Source organism: Hylobates moloch, unplaced genomic scaffold (assembly GCF_009828535.3).
Source record: "Hylobates moloch isolate HMO894 unplaced genomic scaffold, HMol_V3 SCAFFOLD_3, whole genome shotgun sequence".
NCBI lineage: Eukaryota > Metazoa > Chordata > Mammalia > Primates > Hylobatidae > Hylobates > Hylobates moloch.
Genome location: NW_026652278.1, coordinates 55,329,115 through 55,346,683, shown reverse-complemented (window position 1 = coordinate 55,346,683; position 17,569 = coordinate 55,329,115). Strand labels below are relative to the sequence as shown.

The following is a 17,569-nucleotide window of genomic DNA, read 5'->3' as shown; positions in this document are numbered from 1 at the left end:
TTGTTTCCTGCTTTTTTAATGATGGCCATTCTAACTGGTGTGAGATGGTATCTCACTGTGGTTTTGATTTGCATTTCTCTGATGGCCAGTGATGATGAGCATTTCTTCATGTGTTTTTTGACATCAGTTTACAAATATTTAGCAGGCTAACCAATTAGTTTATCTTTCTTTAAATGACCCGGGAATTAGTTGTAAGACCGAAAGGTATGTATATACTGTAGGCAGAAACATGTAATTCAGTATGACTTTTTATAGAGTCATTCAAAGATGGGAGAAAAGCATAAGTCACTTATCGATGTCGGTTGGTTTTGCGTGCATACACCCATTTGGCTTTCTGCATACACCCATTTCCGTGGCAGTGCCTGGATCTGATGGTTGAATCCCTAACCCCACCCATTTCTCAGCTGATGTTGTTTAGAAGGGGCATAAGTCCCTCCTGTTCTGCAACAGTGAGACCCAATTCTGGCCATTCAGAGCATTCCTATCTCCTGGATTACAGCAATTACTTTGGGATAAAAAGTGAAATCTGAGCCCATCTAGTGAGACTCAAATTTGAGACTTTGTCTAACCTTTTGGGAAAGAAAAACTCTCCTGGGGATCCTAAGCTATAAAGATGACATAAGTCCAAAGCTCCTGGGAGTAGAATGTGAAGACAAATGATTCCTACCATCATTTGAGCTGAATTCAACCGACCTTGAAGTTAGCACCATACAGATTTTCTTGCCATATAAACCAGCAATTTAATTTCAATCTCCCCCATCCCTGGAAAGGGAGTATCTTAAACCAGTTCAGTTTGGTTTTCTGTCATTACTAATGTGGTTGCTGTTGGTGGTAATGAAACCTGGTAGGAACAACCACATATCAATGGAAACGTAAAAAGTCTAGCATCTTAAAGTGCCATTCAACCTTGAGATTCTATTATTTTATGCTTTCTCTCTAGAAATAAGTAAGTTCAATATTAACAAAAGAGAAAGAAAATGAAGAACTATGATTTAAGAGAATGCTATAAACTTGGGAATTTCTTTTTTCTTTTCTCTTTTTTTGAGACAGAGTCTCACTCTGTCACCCAGGCTGGAGTGCAGTGGCGTGATCTCAGCTCACAGCAACCTCTGCCTCCTGGGTTCAAGCAATTTTCATGCCTCAGCCTCCCCAGTAGCTGGGATTACAAGCCTGCACTACCACACCTCGCTAATTTTTTTTGTATTTTTAGTAGAGATGGAATTTCACCATATTGGCCAGGCTGGTCTCAAACTCCTGGCCTCATGTGATCCGCCCGCCTCTGCCTCCCAAAATGCTGAGATTACAGGCGTGAGCCACCACACCTGGATAAACTTGGGTATTTCTAAACAAAAATTTTAGAAAGGAGCCCCTTGCCAATTGATCACTCTAAAATGAACACCTTCCATTTCTTGATAGTTCTGTTGACTTAGGGGCAGTGCATCTATGAAAAGAGAGGAATGGGACAGCTGTTTGGCCCTGCTCTCTCTGAGTAGATTTCTTTCTTTTGAAGACTTCTTTTTCAGACCAGATTTGCCTATGTGGTTTGTTCCTGAGGGGACTAGTGGCAGGCCTTCAATAGTGACTGGTTTAGAAGGCTTAACTAGACTATGATGTCAACAGTTGCACTGGCTGTTTGAATGCTGACTGTGGAGAAAATTCTGTAAGTAATATTGGAAGCCTCATTGTAGCCATCATGTACAGGAAGGCTGCTGTCACATCTTCCACCCCATAACTCTTCTCATTTATCTCACAGCCAAGGATTCTGATTCCTTTGGATTGGACTTGGTCTTTTTTGAGGCTAAGGATGATTTCATATACATTTAGTCATATAATGTGTAATGTACAATTTGATACGTTAGCAAGTAGTGTGAAAATTGGAGCATTCTTCAGAAGAAACTTCCTGCTTGTATTTTCAAGATCCAAGCATTTTCAATTATCTCAGTAATAGGGAGAGAGAAGAATACCTAACCCAAAAGGCTGCCTATGCTAACAGTCAGATTTTCCTCCTCTACCTCTCAACCCTATTCCACCCACACTCCCACCCCCATCTCCCACACTCATCGGCAGATTAACCTTGCTACTTCTTTCACGTAAGCTAATTTCTAAGGGGAGTGCTCAGAAACGTGCATGGTGGCAGAAGGTAGCCAGCCTCAGATTAAAGATTTGCTAGAGATAGTCCCCCTAGAAGATAAGCACCTTTAACTGGTGACATTTAATATGCTGCTTTCTCTCTTCAAAGTGCTTTGCCAGCATTACTCAGGTGATGCATTCAACACCTCTCAAAGATTGGTCAGCAAGATTACAGATTTTTTTTTAAGGCAGAGAAGTTGGTATTGTGACTTCCTTAAGGTAGTGCAGTTAGTTTTGATGTCTCAAGCTAGGTGTTGACATGCTCAGCTTCCACTCTGACTTTGATTGACCTTCTTTTGTTCAAGTTCATAACCAGATTGTCTTGAAATCAGTCCAATTTGGAAATTTAATGAATGAAATTTCTTTATATGCTATTCTCAAATAAAATAAGTCTTAAGAGTAATAATAGTTGACTTCAAGAAAATAAATACTGTAAGGGAAAAAAGACCTGCTTTTTCTATTATAGTAGGCCTTTAATTTTTATTTTATTTTACTACTTGTGTCAGGTTTCCTTTTGGGGAATCCATTTCTTAAAAGTGTTTCCATGTAGTTGTGCTGGATGTTTAAACCTACTACTATCTATTTGGGTAGCAGTTTGCCATTTCACTCAATATCCACTGCACGTCACAATAATTATAATACTTAATACACTACCTGCCACAATGTTTTATTAAATGCATCATCTCATTTCATGCTTTTGGCTACCTGATGAAATGGGTATTATGATTACCACTTTACAGATAAGGAGACTAGGGCTGTGAGGAGTGTTTAGCTTGTCCAGTTAAATAGCTTGTCTATTAGGCGGTAGAGCTGAGAACGGACTGTAAACCTGATGGGTGCTTAAACCCATTCTCCTGCTGGCCACTAGGCAATAGTGCCACTCTAATAAGCAAAGCATAGCAGATCCGAGTAAAGCATGTTAGCCATGGGAAGAATCGATGCGTAGACAAGTATTTTGCAAAGCAAAAACACCACTATTATTTTTGTTAATCCAGCAGGCAGCTCTGACTTCTCCCTGTGGTGTGAAAAGGATATGCTATCCTAAATATCTACATAGAGGGATGCAACATTATAGAACTATAAGAAATAAATTATCTTCAATTATTAAAAATCTAGAGGTAGTCTGGGCACAGTGGCTCATTCCTGTAATCCCAGCACTTTGGGAGGCCAAGGTGGGTAGATCACTTAAGCCAGGAGTTCAAGACCTGCCTGGCCAACATGGTGAAACCCTGTCTCTACTAAAAATACAAAAAAAATAAAATAAAATCAGCTGGACATGGCGGCACATGCCTGTAATCCCAGCTACTGGGGAGGCTGAGGCAGGAGAATTGCTTGAACCCAGGAGGCAGAGGTTGCAGTGAGCCAAGATAGATCGCGCCATTGCACTCGAGCCTAGGCGACAGAGTGAGACTCTGTCTCAAAAAATAAAATAAATAAGTAAATATCTAGGGGTATGAGATTAACATCATCTGTGTTTTTGTTTGCATGGTAATTTAGAATTTTCAAGTCACTTTCACATTACTAGGGTCATTCCATTCTCACAGTGAATCAGGGCAATTAATATTTTCTACCTGTCACCCTAATGCAGAAATGGAGGTTCAGTGAGTTTTTTGACTTGCCATTCGCTGGGCTATGGAGTGACAGAGCCTGATTCAAACCCAAGTCATCTTATTCTTCGTGTGGGGAACTGACACCCACATGACTTCCTCTGCCTTGGCCCTGTCCAAGTTGTGGCCATAGAGTGAAGTTATCCCTGATAGCCCTTTACTTTCTGTGGCTCCCAGTCTGATTGTATTATCCAACTGTTACTAAACTAAATTGTATTTACAATCTCCCAGAATTGTTGCACTGAGTGTTGCATGTGACCTGTTATTGGGAGATTTACTGTTTGCTGTTAACATTAGCCTGTCAAGGCCAGCAGTTAATTTGCAAGACCACCTTCCCCCATAGGTGGTAGAGCTGTTAGATAAGGAAACTTGCAGAGTTAGTTCTGGACCTTAACTCATGTCATCTAACACTGGAGGTTGACAGTCAGCAAGCTAGAGAATTACTCATATTGGAGTTAATTGGATTTCTCCTTTTTTTTCTGTCTCTCTTGCAAACACTTTCTTGACCCTGCCTCTTTTCTTCCCTGCCTGGACAATTATTTCCAGACCTGGGCATTTGGGTGTGTCCTTGTTTGTAAGGCCAGTGTGTACTTGTTCTCGCCTTTCCTCCAATGAATAGGACTAGTGAGAAACTATTTTTGGAAAGTATTAAGCTCTTGGAGACAGTGATATCATCATTAGTCAGGCTTTGGACTCTATTAAATAATGTGCATTTTCAGTTTAATAATCCTTGACATCACTTCCAAAATGAAAAGTAATGTGCTTATTCATATTATCTTTGACATGGGAATAAAAATTATTAAAAATACAAAATGTGAATTTTTCTTTAACATAGTGTTCTATTAAAGCCACCCAGTGCTAGGTGTTGACTTTGTATTGCCTAGTTTTTGAAGTCTTTCTAAACCTCAGTTTCCTCATCTGTCAAATGGCTCCATTACTCTCAGGGCTAATAGGTTCTGACAACTCAAACAAAAAATGAATGTATAGGCCTAGGTCAGTCCTTACCATTGAACTGATGCACAGTAAGTTGTGGTACTGCTGTTAACAAAGGAATGTAAATATTTTGAGTCAATAAATAAGACCTAGGCATTAATAAGATGCATTCTTGAATGGCCTCCACTGGTTTGATAAAAGCACTCTGTGTGTATTACTATAATGCCCCAGTGCTGGGACTGGAATATTTTTATTTTTGCTGTTTTCCCCCGTAAATGATCAGATTGTGACAAATGAGCTAATATAAGTAAAAGTCCTTTGAAAAGTATAGAAAGCTTTACACATATAGGGAGACATTATTATAATTCCATGCCACCACCAGCACTGCATTAGTGCCAGACTTTGACGTATGTTTTCTTTTATCTCCATATCAACCATCCCCAGTTTGAAAATGCAGAAACTAAGACTGAAAAAAGTTGAGTAATCTGCTAATGATCACAAAACCAGCAGGTGATGCTGGGACATCTCTGAAAGAGCTTTCGATAAGTAAAGATAAGGAAAGGTCAATGGCAAAATATCTCCTTTATTCCTGATGGAGGCCAGGCGAGGACTGGCTTAGTGTCTGAGCCGCGTGGGCCTGCTAACTGAATCCCTGAGATAGGCACACCCCCCTACCCAATGACTGTGATGCTGGCCCAGGCCAGGCACACTTTTTGCAGAAGTAGGCTTTGGAGAGAAGAGGAGGCTGCTCACTCTCTGTGCCTGTAGATTGAAAACTGGATCTGAACAGAACCTTCCCAGCTACCTTTCCCAAATCTATCACTCAGATACATCACTTTAATTTCCAGGGCTAAAGTGAATATAAAGGGGTAGGGAGAGGCCCATAGTTACACAACTGGGTTGTCTTTTCAAACTGGAAAAATCGGGAGTGGGAAAGAAGAGTTTCCATTAGCCAGTGGCAAAGGCAATTTCCAAATCTAAGTCTGTGACTCAACTTCAAAGCCAAGCTTTTCCATTAAGCCCAGGCAACACCCCTCCTTGCTGAGAAAACTTAAAAGTCGGGTCTAGTTCATCTTTAACCATCATCATATGTGGTATCCTGTTTATCGTGTTTATTTTAAAATTTTTGTGAATACATAGTAGGTATATATATTTATGGGTGACATGAGATATTTTTATACAGGCATGCAGTGCATAATCACATCATGGCAAATGGGGTATCTATCACCTCAAGCATTTGTCCTTTGTGCTACAAACAATCCAATTATGTACTTTTAGTTATTTTACAATGTACAATTAAATTACTTTTGACTGTAGTCACTCTATTGTATTACCAAATACTAGGGTCTTATACTTTTTTTTTTTTTTTTTGAGAAAAGGTCTGGCCCTGTCACCCAGACTGGAGTGCAGTAGCACTACCTTGGCTCACTGCAACCTCCACCTCCCAGCTCAAGCCATCCTCCCTCCTCAGCCTTCCAAGTAGCTGGGACTACAGGCAAACATCACCACGCTTGGCTCTTTTTTGTAATTTTTATAGAGATGGAATTTTGTCATGTTGTCCAGGCCGGTCTTAAACTCCTGAGCTCAAGTCATCCATCCACCTTGGCCTCCCAAAGTGCTGGGATTACAGACATGAGCCATGCACCCTGCCTTTATTCATTCTTTCTAACTGTTTTGTTGTTGTTGTTGTTGTTGTTGTTGTTGTACATTTTAACCATTCCCACTACCCTCCACCCCCTGCACTCCCTCACTACCCTTCCCAGCCTCTGGTAACAATCTTTCTACTTTCGATCTCCATGAACTTAATTATTTTAATTTTTAGCTTTCACAAATAAGTGAGAACATGAGAAATTTGTCTTTCTGTGCCCAGCTTATTTATAATGACCTCCAGTTCCATCCATGTTGTTGCAAATGGCAGGCTCTCATTCTTTTTTATGGCTGAACAGTACTCCGTTGCGTGTACATACTCCGTTGTGTATGTATTTTCTATTTCTGTTCATCTGTTGATGGACACTTAGGTTGCTCCCAAATCTTGGCTATTGTGAATAGTGCTGCAATAAACATGGGAGTGCAGATGTCTCTTTGATATACTTATTTTCTTTTGGGTATATACCTAGCAGTGGGCTTGCTGGATAGCAGGGTAGCTCTATTTTCAGTTTTTCCAGGAAGCTCCAGACTGCTGTCTGTGGTGGTTACATTCCCACCAACAGTGTAAGAGGGTTCCCTTTTCTCCAAATCCTGGTTGGAATTTGTTATTGCCTAACTTCTGGATAAAAGCTATTTTAACTAAGGTGAGATGATATCTCATTCTGGTTTTGATTTAAATTTCTCTGATGATCAGTGATGTTGAGGACTTTTTCACATACCTGTTTGCCATTTGTATGTCTTCTTCTGAGAAATGTCTATTCAGTTCTTTTGCCTATTTTTAGTTGGATTATTAGATTTTTTTTTCCCTAGAGAGTTGTTTGAGCTCCTTATGTATTCTGGTTATTAATCCCTTGTCAGACAGAGAGTTTGTCAATACATTCTCCCATTCTGTGGGTTGTCTCTTCACTTTGCTGATTGTTTCTTTTGCTGTGAGGAAGCTTTCCAACTTAATGTGATCCCAGTTGTCTATTTTTGCCTTGGTTGCCTGTGCTTATGGGGTATTACTCAAGAAATTTTTGCACAGTTCAGTGTCTTGGAGAGTTTCCCTAGTGTATTTTTTTTTTAGTAGTTTCATAGTTTGAAGTCTTAGATTTAAGTCTTTAATTCATTTTGATTTGATTTTTGTATATGGCGAGAGATAGGGGCCTAGTTTCATTCTTTTGCATATGGCTATCTAATTTTCCCAGCATCATTTATTGAAGAGACTATTATTCCTCCAATGTACATTCTTAGCACCTTTGTCAAAAATCAGTTCACTGTAGATGTATGGATTTATCTCTGGGTTCTATATTGTGTTCCACTGATCTATGTGTCTGATTTTTTTCCCAGCACCATGCCGTTTTGGTGACTATATCTCTGTAGTATAAAGTCAGATAACGGGATTCTTCCAGTTTTGTTCTTTTTACTTAGGATAGCTTTGGCTGATCTGAGCCTTTTATAGTTCCACCTACATTTTAGGATTTTTTTTAAATTTCTGTGAAGAATATCATTATTTTGATAGAGATTGCATTGAATCCATTGATTGCTTTGGGCAGTATGGACATACTGTTAAATATTTAACAATATTTAACAATATTGATTCCCCCAATCCATGAACATGGAATCTCTGTTAATCATTTTATTTCTTTTTATTTATTTATTGTTTTTTTGAGATAAAGTCTTGCTGTTTTGCCCAGGCTAGAGTGCAACAGCACGATCTCGGCTTACTGTGACTTCTGTATCCCAGGTTCAAGCGATTTTCCTGTCTCAGCGTCCCAAGTAGATGGGATTACAGGTGCATGCCACCACACCTGTCTAAGTTTCTTTTTGAATTTTTAGTAGAGATGGGGTTTCACCATATTGGCCAGGCTGATCTTGAACTCCTGACCTGAAGTGATCCACCCACCTCAGCCTCCCAAAGTGTTGGGATTACAGGCATGAGCCACCACCACGCCTGGGCCTGGCCCTGTTAATCATTTTAAATGTCTATTTGTTCAGTAATTAAATAGAGGCAAAGTTTTTTTGTTAGTACTGTGGTGCTATGCACAGTAACATGTCAGAAAAAACATAAGTGAATAGTTGAAATTTTACATTTCGGTTTTAAGTAGATTCTAATCTGTAGGAGTAAGTCTTCGCAGACAGGTAGCATGGAAATGAAATACCAATTCAGTATCTATGTGTAAAACCATAGGTTCCATTGAATTGCTTCATTTTATATTTAGATGGATGCTCCGTAGGACGAGTATTTTGTTTGCCTATATTTAGGTTATTAAAATTGAGTTATGTCTGCTCATAAACCTGAGCAAACCACAAAACTCAGAAGAGAAAGTACTAAGGTACCTAAAAACATGTTTAAGTGTTACTATCTGGGACAAATATTGGGACATATAGCTCAAAATAATACAGCTCATTGTTTTGATCAAGTATGAGATTTATTCATGTTACAACAAAGCTTCAATGAGTGGCAGAGTTGTAAGAGTAGAGAAGTTAAGAAAGGACTCAGAGGGATGTGGAATCGATGTCCTGGCACACTCTGGCTTTGATAAATATTACATGATTGCAGTGATACCTTTTTGTGAGATATAATTCATTGTTTCAATAATTAATGGCACCAGGGCATGTTTCTAAGAGTACCAAAGGTAAATAATTTACTGTAATTACCGAAGAGGAATTATATTATTTATTTATGGGAACTTTTTTTAAAAAAATGAACCGTTGTGAAAAATAACCTTAGGCTCCCCAATATAAGAACTGTAGCTTGCCCTCCACTCCACTCATGCCAAAAAAATTAAAGGAACGTCACTACTTTGTATTAAGTATTTTGCCCTACTCTGAAGGTTTGTTGGTTTGGGTCTCTGAAAGTCAGTATAAGTTGTTGTTAAATAAGGCCAGACTGAAACCAACACCTCATATTTGGTTAATCCGTATAGAATTTGGGAACTTTCCTAAATGGTTTATTGCTTTTGACAGTTAGAATCTTGGTTCCGTGGATTCTTATTAGAAACTTAATTGCACACCCATTCACTAGATGTGTCCTCGCTCATTAAATGCAGATAAAGCTGTTCCTCATTCATTTTTGTATTTTCCTAGGACGTGGGTGAGATAGTGACTTGCGTATAATTGCTCTACAAATTTATTTTTCAATTTGACTTCAGGGCTATTTTTTAAAAATCTGTGTAATTCAGAGTAAGTTTTTAAATTTAGATTTTATTATTACCAAAGTTATGCAATTAAATAAAAAGCCACATCATTCTACAAGACACACTTGTTAGGAAAAAACGTAATCCCCATATACACCTTCAGTCTCCAATTTCTCCTTTCCAGAGACAAGTGCTTGGAATAATTGTTGATAACTCTTATGATGTGCTTGGATATCTCTAAATACTACATGTATATTGTTCTTGTTGATTTTTCTCCATTTCAGGAATTATTGATTGACTTCCTCAAATGAAAGATGAAGCTTTTTTTCCCCACACTTTTCCTCCCCGACTATGCACACTTCGTATCCTCCCATTTCCGCAAACAGTTGTAATATATTTTGCTTATATCTGTATTTGATGCTTATCTTGTTATGCCTATGTAAATGTTACCCACATACGTGGCTTATATTATGATTGCTTTTTCTTTCTTTTTTTTTTTTTTTGAGACGGAGTCTTGCTCTGTCACCCAGGCTGGAGTGCAGTGGCGCAATCTCGGCTCACTGCAACCTCTGCCTCCCGGGTTCAGGCGATTCTCCTGCCTCAGTCTCCCAAGTAACTGGGATTACAGGTGCATGCCACCAGGTCCAGCTAATTTTTTGTATTTTTAGTAGAGAAGAGGTTTCACCATGTCGGCCAGGCTGGTCTCAAACTCCTGACCTCAAGTGATCTACCCGCCTCAGCCTCCCAAAGTGCTGGGATTAGTCATGAGCCACCGTGCCTGACCTGATCGCTTTTTCTTTCCAGCACAATATTTTATTTTCCCTGGAGTTTTTTCACTTGCTTGATGTCCTCTGTGCATATCAATAGTCCAATCCCAAAACTCTCCCCTAGTTGTACAAATCTCTTAATATGTTCACATTCATTAGGTGATCTGTCTGCCTCGTCTACTTAGCTCATCTCGCTTAGAGCTTTCTTACTTGTCATATTCCTTGTAGGTCCACTGCACACAGATGTGCTCTTGGGTCTTCCTTCATCATAACCATGAAAATTCCCTTTGTTTACTCTTGTGTTGGAGTCCATGCCCTCCCTTTTCTTGGGTCAGTCCTTCACTTTGGTGGAGTACATCTTCCATTAGTGTCCTCAGAGAGTGCATGAGAAATACGTTTTTTAAGGTGCTATATATCTGAAAGTATCTGTCTAGTTCATACTTGTTTTTAATTTAGCTGGTTATAGAATTCTGACTTGAAGTCATTTCCTGTCAGAATGTTGAAGGAATTGCTCTATTGCCTTTTACCTTCACGTTTTGCTGTTAAAAGTCTGACACAGACCCTCCATCTGTGACCATTTTTTCTCTCCATGTTTATAGGCTCTGTCTTTGTCTCCGAATTCTGAAATGTTACGATGATGTACCATAATGGGTTCTGTATTCATAGTGCTGGTCACTCCCTGGGTCATTTTACGCTGGCAACCTCTGTCTTCAGCTCTGGAAAAGTTTCTAAAATTGTTTCCTTGATTTATTTTCCTTTGTTCACAATTTTTTTTTTCTTTCTAGAACTTCTTTTTTTTTTAGGCTGAGGGGAGGATTTGAACCTCCTGAACTTATCTTTTGCTTTCTTTTATTTTCTCTCCTATTTTCTAGAGTTAAAAATTTCTCTATACTTTCTAAGGTTTTTTTCAATATATTTGTTACTTTCCAAGAGTTATTTTTTCCCTAAATGTTTCTTTTTTTAATAAGTAGTCTATTGTTTCATAGGTGTAAAAATATCTCATCTCAGCCGGGCGCGGTGGCGCACGCCTGTAATCCCAGCACTTTGGGAGGCCAAGGCAGGCAGATCACAAGGTCAGGAGATCGAGACCATCCTGGCTAACACAGTGAAACCCCGTCTCTACTAAAAATACAAAAAATTAGCCGGGCTAGGTGGCAGGCGCCTGTAGTCCCAGCTACTCCGGAGGCTGAGGCAGGAGAATGGCGTGAACCCCAGGGGGCGGAGCCTGCAGTGAGCCGAGATCGTGCCACTGCACTCCAGCCTGGGCGACAGCGAGACTCTGTCTCAAAAAAAGAAAAAAAAAAAAAAAAAAAAAAAAAATCTCATCTGTCTCTAGATATTAATGAATACTTTTAAGTTTTCTTCTCCTTGAAAAGCCTGTTTCCTGCAATTTGCTTTCCTTCTGTTTGCTTGTTTGTTTTGTTTTTATACTAGATGCTTTTCTCAACTGTCTAGTGACTGTCAGCTGTCTACTCATTAATAAACTCATTGGAAGCTCTCTATATGGTGTAAAGGTTGTCATCCGTGATTTCCACTGAATAAGCCAGAACATTTCACTGGGAAATTCCAATGGGCAGGTCAGAATCCTCAGAGACTTCCCGTTTTCTGCCTAGAACTCTGTCCCTAATTGTGTCTGGGAGACCAGTAAAGGAAAGATGGGAGTCTGAATATTCAGTGTACAATCCCCATTTTCAGTATGGTGCCTCTAGCCTTCTAGTCTCCTGCCTTTAGTCTTCTGCTAGGGTTGGTGGTTGTGATGGCAAGGGATCATTATTTGACAACTGAGGGGATTATGAAGGCCAAATCACTTTTTAAAGAGAATTCTAGCCAATCCTTCTGTTTTTCTGCTGATGTGTTTTCTCTTATTCTCTCTGTCCTTTCTGTGTCTGTATTTTTAAATACGTGACTGTCATTTCACTGAGGTTTCAGTGGGAAGCAGATTGTGGGGGATCTGTGGGCTAATACCTTTTATCAGATTTGGCACATTCGTAGCCATTATCTTTTCAAATACAGCTTCTACTTTATTCTCCTATTTCTAAGGGTCCAGTTTACACCTATGTTAAAATCTCTCAATGTTCCACATCTTCTACTGTTTTCTTTTTTTTTTTAACCTATCCTTCATTTTGCATATTTTTCCATTTAGGTCTCTAACTTAATCCTCTTTTATATTGTGTCTAAGTAAAGAACTGACATTGTATTTAGCACTGAACCAATGCCCATTTGATTCCTTCTTATGTATATTCTAGTGTTCTATCCCATTTAATTTATTTTCTCTATCTTCCCCTGTGTTTTTGTAAACATACTGATCATAGTTATTATAAAGCACTTACTAGCGTACCTCAGAATCGGGATGGCCTGGGAGTCTGTTTATAGTGTCTATCTAGCTTGGTTTGGTTTTATTTCATTTTTCTGTTTTTATCCACCCACTCTGACCATGCTTGGCAATTTTTCACTTTGTGCTAGACATGGTGTATAAAAAATTGTGGACACACCCGATGGTGATATATTCCTCCACAGAATGTTTGCCCTCCCTCTGCTAGGCAAATAGAATAGTAAATTTTAATTCAGTTAAGATTTTGCTGAAATGAGGCTGGTCTGCAGCCCTGGTGAAAGCTCACACTACCTCTGGTTTCCCCCCAGCACACCAGCATCCTTATTTAAAATTGTGGTATGATCTTCAAATCTCTTCCCATTATAAGTTCTAAACTTTTAAGTCATTTTCTTATTACTGCCAAAAATCTCCATTATGCTCTTCAGAGATATTTCTGGTTAGGTTTTGAGCTTCCTGTTCTGCACAGCTTCTGAATTCAGCAAATGTTCTTAGCAGGAAACTGTAGCATGCTTGACGCCACCCAAATCTCCACCAAAACTCTCCTGGCTTTTTTGTTCAACAACAGTGACCCCTGTAGGTTAAAAGTACAGATCTGTTTGCACTGGTAACTGACAAAAGCCTGTAAGTTAAAAATGGGCAACAGAAAGTCAACTCAACTCCTGAAGATGTTCACCCTCCCAGAGTTGTAGTTCTTTTAGTTCTTGATGCTTCAGCCGCCCTCTGCTGCATTCAGATACGATTTCTGTATTTTATCTGGCTTACTTGGAAGAAGCACTAGGCTGCTACTAGCTACTCCGCCCCACTTGGAACCAGAAGTCATCAAGATTGAAGTTTTCATTTTTCATTTTGAGAATTGGGAAAAAAATTACAGTTGTTATAGGATTAATTTGCAGACATGTTGAAGTGCTCAAAATCATAGTTGGAGTTAGTTCTGTGATATTTCTTTGCCATGTCAGTTACCCAGGGAGCTTTCTTAAAAGATTGAAATAAAACAATACATCAATAGACTATTTTCTAACATTATACTCAGATTTCAATGTATTTCTATAGAGGAGAATTTACAAATTATTTATGTTGAATGTAAGTCTATCTGGAATTAGAGGAATACAGATATATTTTATATGTGTAGAGAAACCAGTCTTGTATGGTTTGTTGATGTAATTTAATTTACCATTTTATTTTTCAGCATCTAACATTCACAAGGGAATTTGATTCAGATTCTCTTAGACATTACAGCTGGGCTGCAGACACCTTAGACAATGTTAATCTTGTTTCAAGCCCCATTCATTCTGGGTAAGTAACCTAAAATGCCACTTTTCATTATCCTACTACATGAACAGTGCATTTATTATTTAGAGTTATAAATTCACATCAACAAGCTTCCTATATATGAATATATTAATGTATGAAATGTATATTCATTAGTATATGTGAGATGCATTTGTAAATCATTAAGTTTTTTTCTAAGTAATTCTATATGAGTTTTTTTTGAGAAAAATTTAATTTTGTTAGAAAAAATAATGAAATTATTAGTACAACAAACTTTCCTGGCTATTTTAATCCTCTAGGTCTTTAATTTTCCTTTTCAGAAAATTTCCTTTTTAAGTTTTTTAAAATTTGAAACATAATGATTTTTCTCCATTTTACTTTTCTATTCAAATGAAGTTTTTCTAGGTATCTGATTTTTCTTTCCAATAGAAAATTAAATATGTAAGTATGCCTGTTAATTTACCTTAACTGACTTTTGTGCTTCCCTTAATAACAGAAGAATTCCTCTCAAATATTTAGTAGTTGTTTTTGTTTTTTGTTTTTGACTGGGTCTGGCTCTGTCGGCCAGGCTGGAGTGCAGTGGTGCAGTCTTGGCTTACTGCAACCTCTACCTCCTGGGCTCAAGCCATTCTCCCACCTCAGCTTCTTGAGTAGCTGGGACCACAGGTGTGCACCACCATGCTCAGATAATTTTTGTATTTTTTCATAGAGATGAAGTCTCGCCATGTTGCCTAGGCTGTTCTCAGACTCCTGAGCTTAAGCAATCTGCCCCCCTTTGCCTCCCAAACTGCTGGCATGAGCCACCACACCCAGCAAATATTTAGTTTTTAAATGAGCAGTAGGCTCTGGTGTTGTCTTTTTTTTCTCATATGATACAGGTCCTTGATTTGACAAATGATTTGTTTTGTATGATTTTCCTTTTAAAATAATATATAAATTTGAACTTTAAGTTGGTGCCTTCTGCATTTCTGAAATAAAATTACAATTAAGTTGTATTAAATTGTAATTAGAAAAAAATGAATAAAAAGAATAAAGATATTTACTTTAAAAAAAAAAAACATACCAGTGTCTACACTGGAAGTGCTGTGGTTAAAAACCACATCGAGTAGCCTCCTCATCCTGCCTCCCTGGTCAATGGAATTCGAGGCAGGAGGCTAAAAGGGGACCTGCTTCAATTACTGAATTAACAAATCAGTGTATCTTTAGATACTGGATTCTTCATCTTTGGGTAATTCAAATTTGGGATAATTGACATCCATATAAGTAGAATCAAAATACTTCATTAAAATGATGAATAGCTCATGGTATTTTTGCCTTTGAAATTGGCATTTAGGCCATAAGTTAATTGTGATCAAGGGCAAGGGCAGATTATTTTGGAATTAAATAAATTAACAATAATTAACATTCATGAAGTGCTTCATATATTATATGAAGTATTTGCTGCTGCTTCTAATTAAAATAAATTTTAATAGCTAATGTTTACTTACTTCTTGTCATATACCTGGTGTTGTGCTAAATCTTTTACATGTATTGTCTCATTTATATTTACTTGAACCTTATAATGATACTGTGAGATACATATTATTCATTATCCTCACTTTACAAATAAAAAATCAGACTCAGAGGAATGCTTCAGGTTAAAATAGCATTATAGATTTTGGCTTTGTAATACTACAATTCTGAGAAACAGATCAATATCATTCAAATGGGAATAATTGACATGGAAGTGCTTCATAAATTATAAACTTTATGGTGGCTTTCGAGTTAGTAACATTGCATTTCTTTAACTCAATTAGAGAAACCTTGAATTATTATAATTTTAAACTGCTAAAAATATTTATATAATTTATATTCGATGCATATGGGTCTAATATTGGAAAAGCAAAAGAAAAAATCAGATTCAAGAAGGAAAATATACAACATCTGGGATACATTCAGGGAGCAAACATGTTGAAGAGTTTTTTGAATCACGCTTGATGAATTGCCACCATATTTCAAAGACCTGAAACCATCAGTTTGTATTCTCTACAAATCAAAGACAAGGTACTAGGGCTTAATTTAGTAAACTGAGAAGTCGAAGAAACATGATAACAGAATCAGAAATGAACTTTCCCATACATTAAAAACAATGAAGTGGCCGGGCGCGGTGGCTCACGCTTGTAATCCCAGCACTTTGGGAGGCCGAGGCTGGTGGATCACGAGGTCAGGAGATCGAGACCATGGTGAAACCCCGTCTCTACTAAAAAATACAAAAAATTAGCTGGGCGTGGTGGCGGGTGCCTGTAGTCCCAGCTACTCGGAGAGGCTGAGGCAGGAGAATGGCGTGAACCCGGGAGGCGGAGCTTGCAGTGAGCCGAGATCGCGCCACTGCACTCCAGCCTGGGCGACAGAGCGAGACTCCGTCTCCAAAAAAAATAAAAAATAAATTAAATAAAATAAAATCAATGAAGTATTTGAGTATGCAAGTTATCTCCCCTTCACCTTGAATGTTATTGAAGACAACAGAGACAATAGACATGTGCAAGAAAGCAAAAGTAATGGCAGCAGGTGTGGGCTTATTTGAAAAGGAAATTATAGACCTGGTGTATACTTAGAAATATTTCACTGATGCCAGGTCCTTGCAGTTTATGCAGCTACGCAAGGCAGATATTTTTCTAGGTTGTCCCACAAATGCCAGATGCCCCGGTTTCATTTTCTGATGGTTTTTATTTTTCCTTTGCTTGTCATTGACATTTTCTGTTGCTTGCTTCTAATTATATTACATTAATTCTTCCCATTTGCTTTCTAAATTATTTTGCAGCTATTCTTCTCCACTTCCTCAGTATGATTCAAGGTGATAACTGTGTCCTTTATGTGAACCATCCTTTTTGTATTTTTAATTTATGTGAATTTTTCCCATAGTTAGATCGTGTCAATGTCTGTAGTATATCAGCATTTGTCATCCTGCTGTTCCTAAAACTAGAAACATTCATGTATTAGTTTTAGGATCATTTGTAGAATTCATGCTATAGTTTAAATATTAATAAGATACAAATATTATTACATACCACCTTTTAATTTATTCTATGAGTTATGTTGCATGACTTTTTTACACAGAATATGTAAGACATGAGTTTGTAAAACAAATCACTGTATTTTATAATGTTATTAAATAATAGGATCCATGTCCTGTTTAATGAATAGTCCCACTTTTCCTCAGTCTGTTGACTCTATGAAGTTGAGAACCTCAGAACAATAAATGGTTGCTGATGAGCACCAGCCATGCACTGTGTGCTATACAGAACACAGAGAAAGAGACTCTTCCAGTTTGTTGTTAATATCATCTTAACTAGTGTTTTTTCCATTGGTTTTGATATTCTTTACAGCTGAGATATTTTTATTTTAATTCTGATAAACCGTACACTACCTTCAGTCCGCTCAGCTCCAATCAGCTATCTACCTATCTATCCACCCATCAATCCATTAGTATTAGTAACCAAGTCTTACCTACACAGTTTCTAAGCAAAATAGTTTTATTCATTGGTTCATTCAGTAAACATTTATCATGTCCCTATTTTGTGCTAGAATTGTGCTTGGCTCTGCAGGTCAAGCAGTGAACAAGACAGACCCAATCAGAATTACTGTCTGTATTGATGAGACTCAGCGGTTGCCAGGGCAAACATTCCCCTCAGTGGAAACATTCCAGTGTGTGTGTATGTGTGTACTGACACAACTGAATCTACAAGCCCAGAGTTTGTCGTAAATCATTTTAAATCCATTCTGTTA

General features: G+C 38.0%; 1 protein-coding gene across 11 annotated transcripts in view; it reads left to right on the top strand.

Moving 5' to 3' along the window:
• ANK3 (ankyrin 3) overlaps positions 1-17,569 on the top strand; it is a 364,937-nt gene that overhangs the window by 264,986 nt on the left and 82,382 nt on the right. For all 11 annotated transcript variants that reach the window (XM_032137947.2, XM_032138001.2, XM_032137998.2 and 8 more), the window contains one exon: positions 13,722-13,828. In XM_032137947.2, the coding sequence (XP_031993838.1) occupies positions 13,722-13,828 (107 nt within the window). The remainder of the gene's footprint in view (positions 1-13,721; positions 13,829-17,569) is intronic.